The following is a 19,734-nucleotide window of genomic DNA, read 5'->3' as shown; positions in this document are numbered from 1 at the left end:
AAAGTAACTACACATAGAAAAGTACTGGGGAAAAGTAACTACACATAGAAAAGTACTGGGGAAAAGTAACTACACATAGAAAAGTACTGGGGAAAAGTAACTACACATCAGTCATAAAGCTCTAACTGACAGAATGCCCATTGGTGAATTCTCATCCGAGTGGAGAAGTGCAACAGAAGCACAAAATTACTCTGATGCCAAGCAGAAATTACAATAAGAAGCATTTTACATCTGCATTTACAAAACGCGGCAAGATGTTTGTTATGCATTTTCAAAAAACAATCCTGTGAGAAAAATGCAGAATTCTGCGTTAACGCAACCCTTAAGTTTGATTTACTAGTGGCTGAATGAATAAGGTGACGGGGCATCATATTGTGTGAGCTTGCTGCCATGTTTGAGAAGTCAAAGCCATTTGTACAGCTGCCACTATCTTGATTTTCTGGCTTTTTTCCCTACTTCCCGTTCTCAGCTCGTCTTCTCCTCCAAGCAGAGCAGGCAGGTCCGTTGCCCTAGCAACTCCACTCTACTCAGACACAGTGTGCAGCCTACACATGCTGCTCCAGAGCAAGTACTGTTCTTCCTTCAGACAAGCATTCTGGTAACAGACACCCAATGGGCTTTTTTGCCTTTCAAGGCACCCTCTTGTGTACTAAGCCAGTAATACTGTGTATATCCTGCTTTGAGAGAAGTACTGCATGACAATATAAACACCTGGATACTGCCAGACCCTAATGTGCCCATGAAAACTGTTTTCACACCATAACATAGGAAGATAGAAAATGTTACGAGGTTACAGTACACTTCCGAGATCTCCCCCAACCCACCAAAAAAGGTTTCGATACTACTCATGAATTATATTGAATGTATCTATGTTCCCCCTTTATATCTAAATGTATTAATGACTTTGTAACAGCTCCAAACAGATGTCCATTACAACAAATGCTCACTGCTACCCTAATTTATAGAAAGACCCATATGAACACACACACACACACACACACACACACACACACACACCTCCCTCCTCACCTTGTCGACAGCGTGTGTGTGCAGCTCTTTCTCCAGGCGATCTTTCTGAGTGACGCAGGCTCGGAGCCTGTCCAGTTCTTCCTGGAACTGAGCGATGGTCACCTCTCTGTTGAGCTCCACAGCCTTCAGCATCTGCAGCTCTGCACTCAGCTTAGTGTTCTCTAGCTCCGTGCTACGCAGGTGGACCTACACACACACACATGCAGAGAGACCATTATAGACACACAGACAAAGAAAGACAATTATGAACACACACACACAGACATACAGTTGAAGTCGGATGTTTACATACACTTAGGTTGGAGTCATTAAAACTCGTTTTTCAACAACTCCACAAATTTCTTGTTAACAAACTATAGTTTTGGCAAGTCGATTAGGACATCTACTTTGTGCATGACACAAGTAATTTTTCCAAAAATTGTTTACAGACAGATTATTTCACTTATAATTCACTGTATCACAAGTGTGTCAGAAGTTTACATACACTTAGTTGACTGTGCCTTTAAACAGCTTGGAAAACCCCCCAAAATTATGTCATGACTTTAGAAGCTTCTGATAGACTAATTAACATAATTTGAGTCAATTGGAGGTGTACCTGTGGATGTATTTCAAGGCCTACCTTCAAACTCAGTGCCTCTTTGCTTGACATCATGGGAAAATCAAAAGAAATCAGCCAAGACCTCAGAAAAAAATTGTAGACCTCCACAAGTCTGGTTCATCCTTGGGAGCAATTTCCAAATGCCTGAAGGTACCACGTTCATCTGTACAAACAATAGTACGCAAGTATAAACACCATGGGACCACGCAGCCGTCATACCGCTCAGGAAGGAGACGCGTTCTGCTCCTAGAGATGAACGCACTTTGGTACGAAAAGTACAAATCAATCACAGAACAACAGCAAAAGACCTTGTGAAGATGCTGGAGGAAACAGGGCCAAAAGTATCTATATCCACATTAAAACGAGTCCGATATCAACATAACCTGAAAGGCCGCTCAGCAAGGAAGAAGCCACTGCTCCAAGACTACGGTTTGCAACTGCACATGGGGACAAAAATCGTACTTTTTGGAGAAATGTCCTCTGGTCTGATGAAGCAAAAATATAACTGTTTGGCCATAATGACCATCGTTAAGTTTGGAGGAAAAAGGAGGAGGCTTGCAAGCCAAAGAACACCATCTCAACCGTGTCACGCCCTGACCATAGAGAGCCTTTTTACTCTCTATTTTGGTTAGGTCGGGGTGTGACTAGGGGGGGGGGGGGGGGTGTTCTTATCTAGGTGTTTTATTTCTATGTTGGCCTGGTATGGTTCCCAATCAGAGGCAGCTGTTTATCGTTGTCTCTGATTGGGGATCATATTTAGGCAGCCATTTCCCCACTGTGAGCACTGCATGAGCTTCACGTGTCGTGTATTCTTTATTGTTTTTTGTGCGGTTCACATAATAAATAAATATGTCGAACCGATATCACGTTGCGCTTTGGTCTGAGTATGCTTACATCGACGATCGTGACAAGTATCATGTTGTGGGGATGCTTTGCTGCAGGAGATGCTGGTGCACTTCACAAAATAGACGGCATCATGAGGAGGAAAATTATGTGGATATATTGAAGCAACATCTCAAGACATCAGTCAGGAAGTTAAAGCTTTGTCGCAAATGGGTCTTCCAAATGGACAATGACCCCAAGCATACTTCCAAAGTTGTGGCAAAATGGCTTAAGGACAACGAAGTCAAGGTATTGGAGTGGCCATCACAAAGCCCTGACCTCAATCCTATAGAACATTTGTGGGCAGAACTGAAAAAGTGTGTGCGAGCAAGGAGGCCTACAAACCTGACTCAGTTACACCAGCTCTGTCAGGAGGAATGGGCCAAAATTCCCCCAACTTATTGTGGGAAGCGTGTGAAAGGCTACCCAAGACGTTTGACCCAAGTTAAACAATTTAAAAGGCAATGCTACCAAATACTCATTGAGTGTATGTAAACTTCTGACCCACTGGGAATGTGATGAAAGAAATTAAAAGCTTAAATAAATAATTCTCTCTACTATCATTCTGACATTTCACATTCTTAAAATAAAGTGGTGATCCTAACTGACCTAAGACAGGGAAGTTTTACTAGGATTTAATGTCAGGAATTGTGAAAAACTGAGTTTAAATGTATTTGGCAAAGGTGTATGTAAACTTCCGACTTCAACTGTACATACATATGCACACACAGAGTGTATCATTTCACCTTGTAAAGGTCCCTCTCGTCCTTCTCATTCTTCAGTTGGGTCTCCAGAGTGTCTCTATCTGCTGTCAGCTTCTTTAACCTGTCTCTCAGACTGGACAACAACAACAACTGCATTAATAACAATAATGTTCTCTCTAGTTTTCTGTACAGTATGTCATGAGTATAGTACTCTATCTATGGTGTTTCTCATCAACAGTCCAGTTAGTTTCCTTCTAGTCCTTTCTGTGTGACTCCCAGTAGTTTAGCTGTGTGTGTGTGTGTGTGGGGGGGGGGGGGGGGGGGGCAGGGTTTCCACTAGGCGGTAATAGCCAGCTCTTGGCCTATAAAAAATGAAAAGAGCTGATAATTAAAATTGGTGCCAGGCCGGGAGAAGAAAAAAATATTTAAATGGTGGAAATACTAGTCGATGGAAATACATTTGACTGGCCATGCTTATCGGTCTATAGGGTCATTTGCATAATTGTGTGTAATTAAATTGCAGCGTACGTAGGCTACTGTATAGTCTTTATGCATCTTATTTATCACACCCCTACAGCACACAGATACAGAGCCTTGGAGCTGAAAAATCTGCAGCAGCAGCATCTCAAACTGCAACAGATGGCAGGCTTCATCAGTGTGTCACACACCACTTTGCAATGAGCTAGAGGCACTACGCGTTTTGAAAACACATAGTTAATTGTTTGAAAGCTGAACGTTTTAACATGTATTATGAGGCATGTCTTACCTTGCTTCAAAGCAGCCTATTAGATCTACACCCCTCCCATGTGCGCTGCCCTTTTGACAACAGTGTTCCCGCTAATTGCATTATGGAAAGAACATGTGCATGTAGCCTACTGCCTTGTGCACATCGCTGAGCTTTATAGTGTGAAGAAATAATAGTTCATCAACATTTGAAGATAAACACTCTGATCTGTTGCCCTCATTGCTTTTTAAGTATTTAAAAATACATTTTTTATGTAGCTTAGGCTTACTGGTTGTATGAATTTGGGCTCTATCTTCCCACAGCTGTCCCAGTCTGTTTGGAATAGGCTATTTCTCAACAAGCTGACCAATAGAATAGGTCAACTTTTCTACTATGGGGGATAGTAGTTTGGCGTAGGCTAGTGATTTGGCTGTTTGTTACTCGTCTTGTTGATGAGGAAAAGTAAATGTGGACAGTTATTCTAGCATCTTCAAAATGCACATCAGAATTCAGTATGAAGAACTACACATTGTTGCATGTTCAACATGTTCTGTTAATATGAATTACCATAATCCAAATGTGATTTCTGTCATTCTGAGCAGTGTGGGTGGACACCCTAATCAGGTTACACACCCAATGGATATGGGTCCGGCAGATTTCTCAAATGTCCGGTAAATTAAAATGTTGCCGGCCAAACGTCCTGTCCACATTTTCCTAACGGAAACCCTGGTGTCCTCCTCACCAGTCCAGTTCGGTCTCTTTCTGCAGTCCCCTCTGTGTGACTCCCTGTAGGTCTTCCTCCAGCTGTCTGACCCGGTCTGTGGCCTCCTGCAGCCTCCTCCTCACCTCCTCCCTCTCCTCTGACAGGCCCTGGGAGGAGCGTAGCAGCTCCTGCAACCACACCACAGGCAACTTCAGCTGTCAATCACACTGTTAACCAATCACAGGCCCTGTCGGTCAGTCCGGTTAGACCAGAGGTGTCAAACTCAATTCCTGGAAGGCTGAGTGTTTTCTGTTTTTTGTCTTTTCCTCTCAATTTGTGTTCAACTAAGACCCAGCCAATGATATGAGGGGAGTTCCTATCTAATCAATGACCTTTATTGATCAATCAAGTAAAATGGAGGGAAATGCTGCAAATGCTTGGCTTTGTATTGAGTGTGACCCTCTCAATCAAAATGCTGTGTGATAACGAATGACGAATGGCAATGTTCTGAAACAAGAGACAACCATGAGAACCAGTTGGGAGTCCTATCTATCCTGTATCTTGTACCTGGTCCTGCCAGTGATCTCCCCTGTTGGAACACGTTGAGAAGTAGAGGACATTAAATCACCCACAACACACTGCACCTGACAGACCAGCACGCCTACATAAACACCCCTCCATCGCTCAACACGCACACACACGCACTTGTGCATCAGACAGACACAGCACATCCATCAAACATACAGGTGCAGTATATACATTTCTATTTGTTTTAGGAATCACGTGCACAGTGTCACACCCAGATGTCATGTGTAGTTCAGGTACAGCCCGCTGGCTCCCTGGAGGACTGTATGATTTCAACTGCAGCCGGGAGGCACTTTAGCAGCGCATAAAGACCTTATAAAACATGTTGTCGTAAAATTAGCAGCCGCAAAATATGTACTTACGTTTTCATGGTCCAGCTAAAGGATATTTTCATCAGTGCTGCACTAAAGGGCCATGGTGAATATACTCAAATGTTCTTGTGTACTGCACAACTGAACACGAGTACACACACACACACACACACACACACACACACACACACACACACACACACACACACACACACACACACACACACACACACACACACACACACACACACACACACACACACACACACACACCTTATTTCATAAGAGAAACCCTTGTTGAATGAAGAATCTGACATTAATAATCTGCGTACATTTTATTTACAGCGATTTAGTACTTCATAAAATGACCAAGTAGGAAATCTCTCAAAGCTGTCTACCACACACACACATTCCTTTTACTATCCTTGTGGGGACCAAACAATTGATTCCCATTCAAAATCCTATTTCCCCTAACCCTAATTCAAACCCTATACCTAACCCCTAAGCCTAAAATCTACTTGTTCCTTGTGTGGGATCAGCAAAATGCCCCCACCTGTCCAGATGTTCCTTGTTCTACTATTCTTGTGAGGACCTCCGGTCCCCATAAGGGTACTAAAACACACACACACACACACACACACACTAGGAAAAAGCACCAGGGGGCAGTAAGAGACTGGTTCCATATCATCAACCTTCTCCCCTTAGTTTCCTCCACTCTCCTTCCCTCCTCTCTCCTTTCATCCTCCCTGCTTTCATGCTCCCTGCTTCCCTCCTCTCTCCTTTCATCCTCCCCCTCTTTCCTCTAGTTTCAGTGGGTTAAATCTTACTTTGCAGGTTAAATCACATGGAAATGTTTATTCACTGAACAACAGCAAATGGTACTTCAAATAAATTACAAAATTGAAGTCACTCTCAGCAGTTGTACTAAGATGAAAGATGAGAGTCAGAAAGAGAGAGAAACAGAGAGAAAAAGAGAGAGAGAGAGCAGTGCCCCTAGTACATTGGCGTGACTCAGTCATGTTACTCCCTAAACTGGGCAGGCCCTTTCTTCACCCAGGCGGTTTTGCAGACAACCGTCTCTCATTCCACACGCATTTTAAAAGAAGTTACAAGTGGGTGGCATTGTGAGTGTGTGTGTCATGGGGATTGAGTGTGTGTCTGTATGGGTGAATTAGAATGTGTGTGTGGGGGGAGGAGTAGTCTGTGTGTATGTGTGTGGCCTTGACGTCATATTTGTTCACTCTGTGGTTGAGATGGCATTGCCCTGATGCCAGATGCCTGGGAGACCGTGTCCAGTTAGCGTCCTGGCCCAGTGAGTCAGCTCGTTAAAGAGGGACAGAGAGACAGGCACACACACACACGAAACAAAACAAAAAAATATGACACACTGTGCAAATACAGTGCACACACACTGCTTTGTGTGTTCAACCATGGACACAGATCATTCATAAACGTTGATGTTTTGAACCTGTGATCACTGAATAGGAACTGGCACTCAGGTTTCTCTCTTCTACTGCCTCGCTCTGTACAGTCTCCTGTGCTACGTATTTCTCTCTCCCCTCTCCCCCTCCCTCACCTGGTGGTGTGTGCATTGCAGGCTGCAGGTCTCTCCCCCTCCCTCACCTGGTTGTGTGTGCATTGTGGGCTGCAGGTCTCTCCCCCTCCCTCACCTGGTTGTGTGGTTGTGTGTGCATTGCGGGCTGCAGGTCTCTCCCCCTTCCTCACCTGGTTGTGTGTGCATTGCAGGCTGCAGGTCTCTCCCCCTCCCTCACCTGGTTGTGTGGTTGTGTGTGCCTTGCGGGCTGCAGGTCTCTCCCCCTTCCTCACCTGGTTGTGTGTGCATTGCGGGCTGCAGGTCTCTCCCCCTTCCTCACCTGGTTGTGTGTGCGTTGCAGGCTGCAGGTCTCTCTCCCTCCCTCCCTCACCTGGTTGTGTGTGCGTTGCAGGCTGCAGGTCTCTCTCCCTCCCTCCCTAACCTGGTTGTGTGTGCGTTGCAGGCTGCAGGTCTCTCTCCCTCCCTCCCTCACCTGGTTGTGTGTGTGTTGCAGGCTGCAGGTCTCTCTCTCTCTCTCCCTCACCTGGTTGTGTGTGCGTTGCAGGCTGCAGGTCTCTCTCCCTCCCTCCCTCACCTGGTTGTGTGTGTGTTGCAGGCTGCAGGTCTCTCTCCCTCCCTCCCTCACCTGGTTGTGTGTGCGTTGCAGGCTGCAGGTCTCTCTCCCTCCCTCCCTCACCTGGTTGTGTGTGCGTTGCAGGCTGCAGGTCTCTCTCCCTCCCTCCCTCACCTGGTTGTGTGTGTGTTGCAGGCTGCAGGTCTCTCTCCCTCCCTCACCTGGTTGTGTGTGCGTTGCAGGCTGCAGGTCTCTCTCCCTCCCTCCCTCCCTCACCTGGTTGTGTGTGTGTTGCAGGCTGCAGGTCTCTCTCCCTCCCTCCCTCACCTGGTTGTGTGTGCGTTGCAGGCTGCATGTCTCTCTCCCTCCCTCACCTGGTTGTGTGTGCGTTGCAGGCTGCAGGTCTCTCTCCCTCCCTCCCTCCCTCACCTGGTTGTGTGTGCGTAGCAGGCTGCAGGTCTCCCTCTCCTGCTCTCTCTCTCTGTGCAGCCTCCTGTGCTCCTCCTGCAGCTGCTGCTTGTCCTCCTGCAGGTGGTGCATGGTCTTCAACAGCTCCCTGTGCTCCTGCTGCGCCTCCTCTACACGCTGCTTCTCACCAGAGGATAGAAGAGGAGACTGTGTACCGGTAACATTTAGACAGCTATACTGTATCTCTGTGTGTGTGTGTGTGTGTGTGTGTGTGTGTGTGTGTGTGTGTGTGTGTGTGTGTGTGTGTACCTCCAGCACACTGCTCTTGGTGGTCACCACCAGAATGTCTGAGTTGCTGTCATCCTCGGTAACGGTGAGACAGTCCTCGGTGGGCGTGTCCGGGCGAAACAGGAAAGGTGTGCTGGCGCCTCTGATGTCACCCGTGTGTGTGACGTAACAGAACTGATAAAACTCCCCGTCACTCTTGGGAACATAGTACCCTGCAATGGGAGAGACCGAGTGGGAAAAAGTTAGGAAGGGTGTGGCATTTTGAGACAGTATCGTCAGGTGAATTGGTTGCGCTTGTTTCGTCTAGAGTATTCATAAAGAGTATCAGAGTAGGACTAGGGATGGACATTTGAAATGATTTAACTATTAGAATAATATCATGACTTTTTTTCTGGATATCCAGATAGTTAAAATACATGTTTTAAAGATTTTTTTAATATATTTTTTTATTCTACTTCAATGGAGACTTGCTCACTGGACTCTGGAGGAAGCTGGTGAACTACACTCTACTTGCTTCAGCAGAATGTGGGGGAGGGGCAGGAAAGGAGGAGCAGGGGCCGGTGTGTGTGACCAGGTGCGCAACTTTGGTTTTAGAAGTGGGTGGGACATTTTTGATAAATTTTTTTGACCAGTCGGATAAACACTCCAAAGCCTATCCGACCGCTCGGAGGCGTCCGCGTGGTCCTAAAGCACACTGTTGCCTCATTTTGTATCACATTCCCAATAATAAAACTGGGGGGGGGGAATGTTGACTACATCAAATTGTTGTAAAGAAGCTAGCTAGCTACAGTAGACAGTGAAGTTAGCCTGCTAGCTAGCTAAAGTAGCAATGCTAACTGAGTCTATTTTGCTGCGCTCCTCATCCTTGTCTACAACAACTCCATTGATATGAAACAACAGCCTACCTGTTGGTTGATCATGGTATCCTGCTCCTTCTCTTTTATCCAACCGAATTCCATCATTTTAATTCCATTTTGCATTGACTAAAATCTTTATCTTCCCATGAAGCCTCTGACTGTAACGCCTTGACCGACAACAACACGCTACAGGTGTGAAACGGGTGTGTAGGGTAATGGTGCATCCTTTTTTAATGGGGCACACTCGTAAAAACTGTCATTAAACTGTTGTTTTATTAAACTGTTAAATCTAATGGTCCATCCTTACAGGCTATATAGCAACATCACATATATAATTTCATTTAATTTCAGACAAAATCTTTTCATTGTTAAAATAGGCTACTCTCTCAAGTAATCGAATACTAACGTCCGTTCAGATATTGGAATAACCGTGCCCATCCCTTAGAAGAAGTCCTGATCTAGGATCTGGTCCCCACATGCCCATATCATCATTATACATTATGATCTCAAAAGGCAAAAATGAACCATAGATCAGCACTGAGAGGCACTGTGAAACCTGTCTAAATCTAATGTATATAAAATCCCTTATCTTCCATCTTCTACTCATAGTAAACACATCATTCAATAAGAGTAGAAGTCCAGTAACTCAACTGCACTGTATTTGAGGTAAAGATCACTGTCCGTGATATAAACACATGCAGAAGTCACAGAGTTCCACTGACACCACAGAGACCATGTCAGCCCCTGTAAAACCAGATCATCGGCCCTCCAAGGTGTGTGTGTGTGTAATATCCCTAAAGAGAGCGAAAGAGAGGTGTTCAAGTCTCTGACCAAGGTTGCGGTTGTATTCCATCAATAAAATAAGGTAGCTGGTTTAATATAGGGACTGTTAAATCATGAGGTTACCTTAGTATACCACAGTGCTTCCCATGCTCGGTGTGTGTGTGTACGTTCCTAAGTAAGTGTGTGTGTGTGTGTACCTTGGAACACCACAGCCCTGTGTACGGTGCTTCCAGGTTGGTAGTCTTGCGGCATGGGAGACCACAGGAACGTGTAGTAATCCCTCGCTGTGTTCCAACCCACCTACAGACCCAACGCAGGAGGACAGGCTACAGCTAAAACATACACACTGCCATATTGTTCTCACACCAACACAGGACACACAGCAAGACTAGGATCTCACAAATACCTGTTACGTACCTTGTTAATCATAATACAAGAGTGGTATTTCCCAAAGCAAGACCAACAAGTCGAACAGCCCAGCAGCCGAAAAGTGAAACGTACACTACCGGTCAAAGGTTTTAGAACACCTACTCATTCAAGGGTTTTTCTTTATTTTGACTATTTTCTACATTGTAGAATAATAGTGAAAGACATCAAAACTATGAAATAACACATATGGAATCATGTAGTAACCAAAAAAGTGTTCAACAAATCAAAATATATTTTATATTTGAGTCTTCAAATTGCCACCCTTTGCCTCCATGAATGCACATTCTTGGCATTCTCTCAACCAGCTTCACCTGGAATGATTTTCCAACAGTCTTGAAGGAGTTCCCACATATGCTGAGCACTTGTTGGCTGCTTTTCCTTCACTCTGCGGTCCGACTCATCCCAAACCATATCAATTTGGTTGAGGTCGGAGGATTGTGGAGGCCAGGTCATCTGATGCAGCATTCCATCACTCTCCTTCTTGGTACAATAGCCCTCACACCGCCTGGAGGTGTGTTGGGTCATTGTTCTGTTGAAAAACAAATGCTAGTCCCACTAAGCGCAAACCAGATGGGATGGCGTATCGCTGCAGAATTCTGTGGTAGCCATGCTGGTTAAATGTGCCTTGAATTCTAAATAAATCACAGACAGTGTGACCAGCAAAGCAACCCCACACCATAACACCTCATCCTCCATGCTTCACGGTGGGAACCACACATGTTGAGATCATCCGCTCACCTACTCTGCGTTTCACAAAGACACAGCGGTTGGAACAAAAAAATCTCAAATTTTGACTCCAGACCAAAGGACAAATTTCCACCCGTCTAATGTCCATTGCTCGTGTTTCTTGGCCCAAGCAAGTCTAATCTTATTGGTGTCCTTTAGTAGTGGTTTCTTTGCAGCAATTTGACCGTGAAGGCCTGATTCACAGTCTCCTCTGAACAGTTGATGTTGAGATGTGTCTGTTACTTGAACACTATGAAGCATTTATTTGGGCTGCCATTTCTGAGGCTGGTAACTAATGAACTTATCCTCTGCAGCAGAGGTAATTCTGGGTCTTCCTTTCCTGTGGCGGTCCTCATGAGAGCCAGTTTCAGCATAGCGCTTGATGGTTTTTGCGACTGCACTTGAAGAAACTTTAAAAGTTCTTGAAATGTTCCGGATTGACTGACCTTCATGTCTTAAAGTGATGATGGACTGTCGTTTTTCTTTACTTATTTTAGCTGTTCTTGCATTAATATGGACTTGGTATTTTACCAAATAGGGCTATCTTCTGTACACCCCTACCTTGTCACAACACAACTGATTGGCTCAAACGCATTAAGAAGGAAAGAAATTCCACAAGTTAACTTTTAAGGCACACCTGTTAATTGAAATGCATTCCAGGTTACTACCTCATGAAGCTGGTTGAGAAAGTGCCAAGATTGTGCAAAGCTGTCATCAAGGCAAAGTGTGGCTATTTGTTTCACCCTTTTTTGGTTATTACATGATTCCATGTGTGTTATTTCATAGTTTTGATGTCTTCACTATTATTCTAATATGTAGAAAATAGACAAAATATAGAAAAACCCTTGAATGAATAGGTGTTCTAAAACTTTTCACCGGTATTGTATTTCACAGCCGAGTTGTGATAGAAAGCCAAAGTTGAAGATGAGTTTGTTTCACATCATGCACACCAGTCCTTTTCTCATTCTCATGTAACAGTAGGCTAAACCAAAATAATGTACCACATACAATTACAGGGATGGAAACATTTATTTGAAACCACAAACCCTCCCTCACTCCTTGCCAGTTCTTTCCTCTCTCCGTGGAGAGGCTGGGAGGAGGTGTGTGTGTGTGTGTAAGGTCTGACAGAGGGGAGCAGCAGAGCCTAGTTTAAAGAGAAGAAGACGCAGAAGAGAAAGAGGTTCTAATTTTACACATACTTCTAAATGGCGGGAGAGAGATGTAATCATATGAATGTCGGCCCCTGTCACTTGAGGAGCGCATTTTGATGTTCCTCGACCACGAGACACTTGCATTCAGTCTGCATGGTCAATGCAGCACATGCAACAATGTTGATGACAACGATGCTGTTTTCACTTTTCTTCTTAATATAAATCCACTAGTGTTCTATAAATTACACTATTAGTTTGTGTTTCTTACATCAGCAAACAGCAATTCGTTTTTCTTAGCAAGTTGGGCCTAAATCTAAGGCTAATTGCTAGCTAGCTAATAAATGAACTGAGTCAGAACAAACATAACAAGCTATACAGCCTGATAATACCAGTGGTGGCGTAGACCTACAGCTGAATGTTTTTTGTGCAACAGTATCTTCTAAATCAAAGAGGAATACACAAAGCAAGAATGTTAGCTATAAAGTTGCTAAGAGAAAACATTAAATGTAGCCAAAGATTATAGGGTCCCCTAGGAAACACTTGTCAACACTTTGGTTCCTACCCTGTCACAATAACTCCTCCCTGGCATTTTAATTTGTTGTCATGTCAAACACAGTATTCAAAAGTGCCCACTATTATATTCTAACTATAGAATTAGAACAATAGTTATATTTCCATGATTCCAACAGTTCACCCAAGTGTTTTGCTCTAAATCACAAGTCAAACCGCAACTGCAACATTTGGTAAAAAAATAAGGCCTAGATGCCCATATCGTGGACCCTACATGGCAGTGTGGAAATTCTCTCAAATGAGTACAGGAAGTACAGAAATGTATGAAAATGCTGAATTTTTGGGGGGTTGAATTGAACAGTATAAAACAATCAGAATGGAGAAAGACCCATTGAAATACATTAGAATGTATGTGTTGCTACCCTAGGATCACACTACTCATAAAGCACATTTAGAACTTTTATTATTCAAAAACAAAAAACACCGACAAATACCGTCAACAACAAATAAAGTACTGTGATATTATATTTTGGCCATAGTCGCCCAGCCCTACCTTGATGACAACATCCACTATTAATGAAATAACAATGTTCGCAGTGATGATGATTGTTAGTTTGATGACAATGTTCTGTGCGAGGGTGATAATGTTTTTAGTAGGTTGACAGTAATTGGTGTGATATTATAAAGTAGAGTAATGCATGTAGGGCCTACTCGGAATGCAGGTGAAACTCCATGTGATAATAATAAATATCTAACTCTTTTCAGGTGAGAACATTATTTATACCCAAGTGTCTGTGTGTGTGTGTGTGTGTGTGTGTGTGTGTGTGTGTGTGTGTGTGTGTGTGTGTGTGTGTGTGTGTGTGTGTGTGTGTGTGTGTGTTAGTCTCAGTCAGGGTTTCCCAAACTCGGTCCTCGGGACCAGAAAATACCCCCCAGCAACACCTATCTGTTCTCCCTGCCTCCTCCCACCTCCCTCTGCACATTGAATAACCACACCACAGCTACTGGAAACATCTCTGTAGAAGGAAATAGGCCAGGATTTCCCAAACTCGGAACTCGCAACCCCCTCTGGGTGCACGTTTTGGTTTTTCCCCTAGCACTACACAGCTGATTCAAATAACCAACTAGTCATCAAGCTTTAGTGTTAGGGGGAAAAACTAAACGTGCACCCTTTGGGGTCCAGAGGATCGAGTTTGCGAAACGCTGGTCTATGGGGAGGTTTAAACACATAAATTATTTGCTAATTGTATAGTGGAGGGTTGCAGGTGACTGGAGTTTGGTTTGGAGTGTTCAGACTCAGGAGTGATGTTATAAAATAATCACAGACGAAGCTGCCATCCATCACGAATTAGAGGGGTATGCACGCGGTCCGATGACATGTTAATTACACTCTTACTGCACGGGTTTCTCCCAGCTACATGCCACAACTCCACTACCTCCTGAATCAGGGGCTTTTCCAGAGGTGTGTGTTTTAAATCTTAAGAGTTGATACAAGTAAATTTAAGCATATAATTGCATTAGAAAAAAATATGTCTTAAAACTTAAATCTCATTCCAATCTTACTTTGTTTGATATATGGATAAGTGTGATAAGTGTAGGAATATTATCATGGTATCATCAAGGCCTTGTGATGCCAATCCCAGGTTTTAGAAGACAGTATCAATGACAGTATACAGCCAGTAGGGGGAGCCTGTACCTAACCTACATACTTTGTGTCAGAGAACCTCAGGGTATGTCTGTGTGTGTGTCAAGGGTAATGTGAGTAAGTGCCCAAGCAGCTGTGCTAGATGTATGTGTCTGGAGATCTCTCAGTAGTGCAATCACACACACACAGACAGCGAGAGCTGGGGAGGAGGGGGGGAGGGGTAGTGTCATGGCACAAGAGAAAAGCATTAGAAGATAAAAGTGTGAGAAGGGTGAAAAGGGAGGGAGGAGGGTTGGCTTGAAAAACTGACATTTTTTTTATCATTTCTCCTGTGGCTGAGTTTCACTCTTTCATGCCACGCTTTTCATGGGAAAAGCCTACCACCTCTAGCTGCGGAAATACACAGCTCTTTATCACACTCCCAACGCTTCACCATGAAACAGTTTTCATTAGTGCAGATTAACCATCTACATTTTCCAATCTACATTTTCCAAATAAACCCACCATCTTTATTCCTTTTTAATTGAGCTGGGTGGATTTGAAGTAACTTCTTAAAGGATGATAAATGTTTGCTTTGTGTCTTTACGAGACATTAAGCTTCCTCGTTCACATTTCCTGTTAATTCAGTGTGAAATTTGACGGCCCGATGAAAGAGGAGAAATAGAGAGAGGGGGAGGGAGGGGGAAACAAGAGAAGGAGAGGTGGAAGAGAGAGAAAGTGAGAGATGGAAAGAGAGAGAAAGAAATAAGGATGTATGTGTGTGTATGTGGGGGGGGGGGTGCAATGAGAAAAAAAGATCTGGTTAGACCAGAGAGACAGACCAGAAAATACCCCCCAGCAACACCTATCTGTTCTCCCTGCCTCCTCCCACCTCCCTCTGCACATTGAATAACCACACCACAGCTACTGGAAACATCTCTGTAGAAGGAAATAGGCCAGGATTTCCCAAACTCGGAACTCGCGACCCCAAGGGGTGCACGTTTTGGTTTTTCCCCTAGCACTACACAGCTGATTTAAATAACCAACTAGTCATCAAGCTTTGATAATTTGAATCAGCTGTGTAGTGTAAGGGCAAAAACCAAACACTGAAATAGAGAAGAGAATCAGGTTGATGAAAGAGAGTAAAACAAAAACGACCTATCTTCTAGTTGGAGACACGACGAGGCCTGACGGCCAATCTTCTAGTTGGAGACACGACGAGGCCTTACGGCCAATCTTCTAGTTGGAGACACGACGAGGCCTAACGGCCAATCTTCTAGTTGGAGACACGACGAGGCCTTACGGCCAATCTTCTAGTTGGCCAATCTTCTAGTTGGAGACACGACGAGGCCTAACGGCCAATCTTCTAGTTGGCCAATCTTCTAGTTGGAGACACGACGAGGCCTAACGGCCAATCTTCTAGTTGGCCAATCTTCTAGTTGGAGACACGACGAGGCCTAACGGCCAATCTTCTAGTTGGAGACACGACGAGGCCTTACGGCCAATCTTCTAGTTGGCCAATCTTCTAGTTGGAGACACGACGAGGCCTAACGGCCAATCTTCTAGTTGGCCAATCTTCTAGTTGGAGGCCTAACGGCCAATCTTCTAGTTGGCCAATCTTCTAGTTGGAGACACGACGAGGCCTAACGGCCAATCTTCTAGTTGGAGACACGACGAGGCCTAACGGCCAATCTTCTAGTTGGAGACACGACGAGGCCTAACGGCCAATCTTCTAGTTGGAGACACGACGAGGCCTTACGGCCAATCTTCTAGTTGGCCAATCTTCTAGTTGGAGACACGACGAGGCCTGACGGCCAATCTTCTAGTTGGAGACACGACGAGGCCTTACGGCCAATCTTCTAGTTGGAGACAAGAATCTTCTAGGTGAAGACACGACGAGGCCTAACGGCCTATCTTCTAGTTGGAGACACGACGAGGCCTAACGGCCAATCTTCTAGTTGGAGACACGACGAGGCCTAACGGCCAATCTTCTAGTTGGAGACACGACGAGGTCTAACGGCCAATCTTCTAGTTGGAGACACGACGAGGCCTGACGGCCAATCTTCTAGTTGGAGACAAGAATCTTCTAGTTGGAGACACGACGAGGCCTGACGGCCAATCTTCTAGTTGGAGACAAGAATCTTCTAGTTGGAGACACGACGAGGCCTAACGGCCAATCTTCTAGTTGGAGACACGACGAGGCCTAACGGCCAATCTTCTAGTTGGAGACACGACGAGGCCTAACGGCCAATCTTCTAGTTGGAGACACGACGAGGCCTGACGGCCAATCTTCTAGTTGGAGACACGACGAGGCCTGACGGCCAATCTTCTAGTTGGAGACACGACGAGGCCTAACGGCCAATCTTCTAGTTGGCCAATCTTCTAGTTGGAGACACGACGAGGCCTAACGGCCAATCTTCTAGTTGGAGACACGACGAGGCCTAACGGCCAATCTTCTAGTTGGAGACACGACGAGGCCTTACGGCCAATCTTCTAGTTGGCCAATCTTCTAGTTGGAGACACGACGAGGCCTAACGGCCAATCTTCTAGTTGGAGACACGACGAGGCCTAACGGCCAATCTTCTAGTTGGAGACACGACGAGGCCTGACGGCCAATCTTCTAGTTGGAGACACGACGAGGCCTGACGGCCAATCTTCTAGTTGGAGACACGACGAGGCCTTACGGCCAATCTTCTAGTTGGAGACAAAAATCTTCTAGGTGAAGACACGACGAGGCCTAACGGCCTATCTTCTAGTTGGAGACACGACGAGGCCTAACGGCCAATCTTCTAGTTGGAGACACGACGAGGCCTAATGGCCAATCTTCTAGTTGGAGACACGACGAGGTCTAACGGCCAATCTTTTAGTTGGAGACACGACGAGGCCTGACGGCCAATCTTCTAGTTGGAGACAAGAATCTTCTAGTTGGAGACACGACGAGGCCTGACGGCCAATCTTCTAGTTGGAGACAAGAATCTTCTAGTTGGAGACACGACGAGGCCTAACGGCCAATCTTCTAGTTGGAGACACGACGAGGCCTAACGGCCAATCTTCTAGTTGGAGACACGACGAGGCCTAACGGCCAATCTTCTAGTTGGAGACACGACGAGGCCTGACGGCCAATCTTCTAGTTGGAGACACGACGAGGCCTAACGGCCTATCTTCTAGTTGAAGACACGACGAGGCCTAACGGCCAATCTTCTAGTTGGAGACACGACGAGGCCTAACGGCCAATCTTCTAGTTGGAGACACGACGAGGCCTAACGGCCAATCTTCTAGTTGGAGACACGACGAGGTCTAACGGCCAATCTTCTAGTTGAAGACACGACGAGGCCTAACGGCCTATCTTCTAGTTGGAGGGTCATGAGGCTACATTTAGGCCCTGTGACGACTGCATAGGATGACTGCATAGCGTCTGATGAGTCAATGCACCATACAGTGTGATAAGTACTGATGCAGGGCTAAGCGAGATCTAGTGTCGCTCACCCAGTCTTTGGGTGGGGTGTTGCTTAAAGATGCCCACCGGTCGTTGGGGGTGGGTTGTAAGTAGGGTAGGGTGTACCTTAAATATGCCCACCAGTAGTCTTTGGAGTGATGTAGGATGTGTGTGTTTGTGTTACCTTAAATATTCCCACCCAGTCTTTGGGGTTGGGGGTGATGTAGGAGGTGAGGGTGTAGCAACACTCCAGTGCCTCCTGGGGCAGGAAGCTCTTCCCAACGTTCTGGAAGATGACATGGGCAAAGTTTGATGTTTCCATGACGCCGATGACACTGCTGGGCAAAGAGCCCACCACCTGGAACGATGACATCATATCCTGTTTGTCACTTCATTTGTCCGAACTGCAGGGAAAATTAGTAATAGAGAGAATTTGGGAAAAGAATATAGGGAAGGGATATGAAAACATTTCTGGTTGGGCATGCATATTTTCTCTCCCTCCCTCCCCCTCTCTCTCACACACACATATATACACACACATCAAATTGACATTTTACCCATGTACAATCAAATGTAAATACATGCTAGTGAACTGAAATGTAACATGGAAGAATTCCAAGCCTGCCTAAACATGTTAAAATAACGACATGATGGCAAACAGACTGCATGAGATCATGTCAACTAAAAACCACAATATAGGCTTCCAAAAGCTGAAGCGAGTGATCGCCCAAACAAGGACGGCCAAATTTAACACAGCCAGCACAGGTGTCATTTACCACAGGCGAACGGGGAGTTGCTAACTATAGCTAGGTAGCGAGCTAATATTCCCTTGACATTTTCCAAGAGCCTGCATCTGACACAAACACACGTAAGATGATTAGCTAGATAGCTATACTGTTCGCATATATAACGTTGCCCTAACGTAACTATCATGTTCATTGACAACTGGATCGATTAAGATATCTACGCATTAACCTTCTCAAGGGCCTTGTAGCTAACTAACGTCACGTTGGCTAACGGATCTGACAACAAACTAGCTTATCTTGTTAGCTAGCTAGCAATAATCTCAGTGTTAGCTATACGTCTTGCTAGCAGGCCAAATCCCCTAGCAATATGACAATCACAGCTATTTTTTCCGCTTGAATCGATTCATTACCTGTCTTACGAATCCAAACTGCGACAAGGTGTGTTTTGAAAGCCAAATGTGTCAGTCCAAACGCGGTTGTGGAAATAGCTTCAACCCCCGTTGTCAAAGCATTGAAGATGCTGATGCTTTTCCTGAAATGTGAAAACTGATGGTGTCACTTCCGGGATGGGATGGTGGCGGTGCTGAGGAGAGAGATTCCATTTCCACCACGCGCAAATTCCAATGATGTGATGCCGAAAAACAATCTATTTGCAAGTATAAACCAATAAAGCAATTAATGAATATACAGTAGCTATCTCTGGCAAATGTCAGGTTATTTGCCCAGTTGCTGCATCTTGCACTGGGAATAATGGGAATTGTGGAAATTGATGGAAATTGATCAAAAATGTATCACTAGCCACTTTAAACAATGCCACTTAATATAATGTATATGTATATACTGTACTCTATATCATCTACTGCATCTTGCCATCTTTATGTAATACATGTATCACTAGCCACTTTAAACTATGCACTTTTATGTTTACATACCCTACATTACTCATCTCATATGTATATACTGTACTCAATACCATCTACTGCATCTTGCCTATGCCGTTCTGTACCATCACTCATTCATATATCTTTATGTACATATTCTTTATCCCTTTACACTTGTGTGTATAAGGTAGTAGTTGTGGAATTGTTAGGTTAGATTACTCGTTGGTTATTACTGCATTGTCGGAACTAGA

At 44.8% G+C, this 19,734-nt stretch overlaps 1 protein-coding gene across 4 annotated transcripts in view; it reads right to left on the bottom strand.

Moving 5' to 3' along the window:
• LOC139555113 (tax1-binding protein 1 homolog A-like) overlaps positions 1-19,171 on the bottom strand; it is a 40,152-nt gene extending 20,981 nt beyond the window's left edge. For 2 of the 4 annotated variants that reach the window (XM_071368600.1, XM_071368601.1), the window contains exons 1-8: positions 19,013-19,171; positions 18,041-18,260; positions 10,178-10,280; positions 8,362-8,552; positions 8,074-8,232; positions 4,680-4,828; positions 3,256-3,346; positions 1,030-1,215 (exon numbers count right to left, since the gene is read on the bottom strand). In XM_071368600.1, coding sequence (XP_071224701.1) covers positions 1,030-1,215; positions 3,256-3,346; positions 4,680-4,828; positions 8,074-8,232; positions 8,362-8,552; positions 10,178-10,280; positions 18,041-18,232 — 1,071 coding nt within the window. In that variant the 5' untranslated portion in view covers positions 18,233-18,260; positions 19,013-19,171. The remainder of the gene's footprint in view (positions 1-1,029; positions 1,216-3,255; positions 3,347-4,679; positions 4,829-8,073; positions 8,233-8,361; positions 8,553-10,177; positions 10,281-18,040; positions 18,261-19,012) is intronic. The other 2 variants (XM_071368602.1, XM_071368603.1) reach the window with 2 other exon arrangements.
• Positions 19,172-19,734: the final 563 nt, after the last annotated feature.

The sequence above is a fragment of the Salvelinus alpinus genome, chromosome 26 (genome assembly GCF_045679555.1).
Source record: "Salvelinus alpinus chromosome 26, SLU_Salpinus.1, whole genome shotgun sequence".
Taxonomy (NCBI): Eukaryota; Metazoa; Chordata; class Actinopteri; order Salmoniformes; family Salmonidae; genus Salvelinus; species Salvelinus alpinus.
This window is presented reverse-complemented; position numbering and strand designations above follow the sequence as displayed.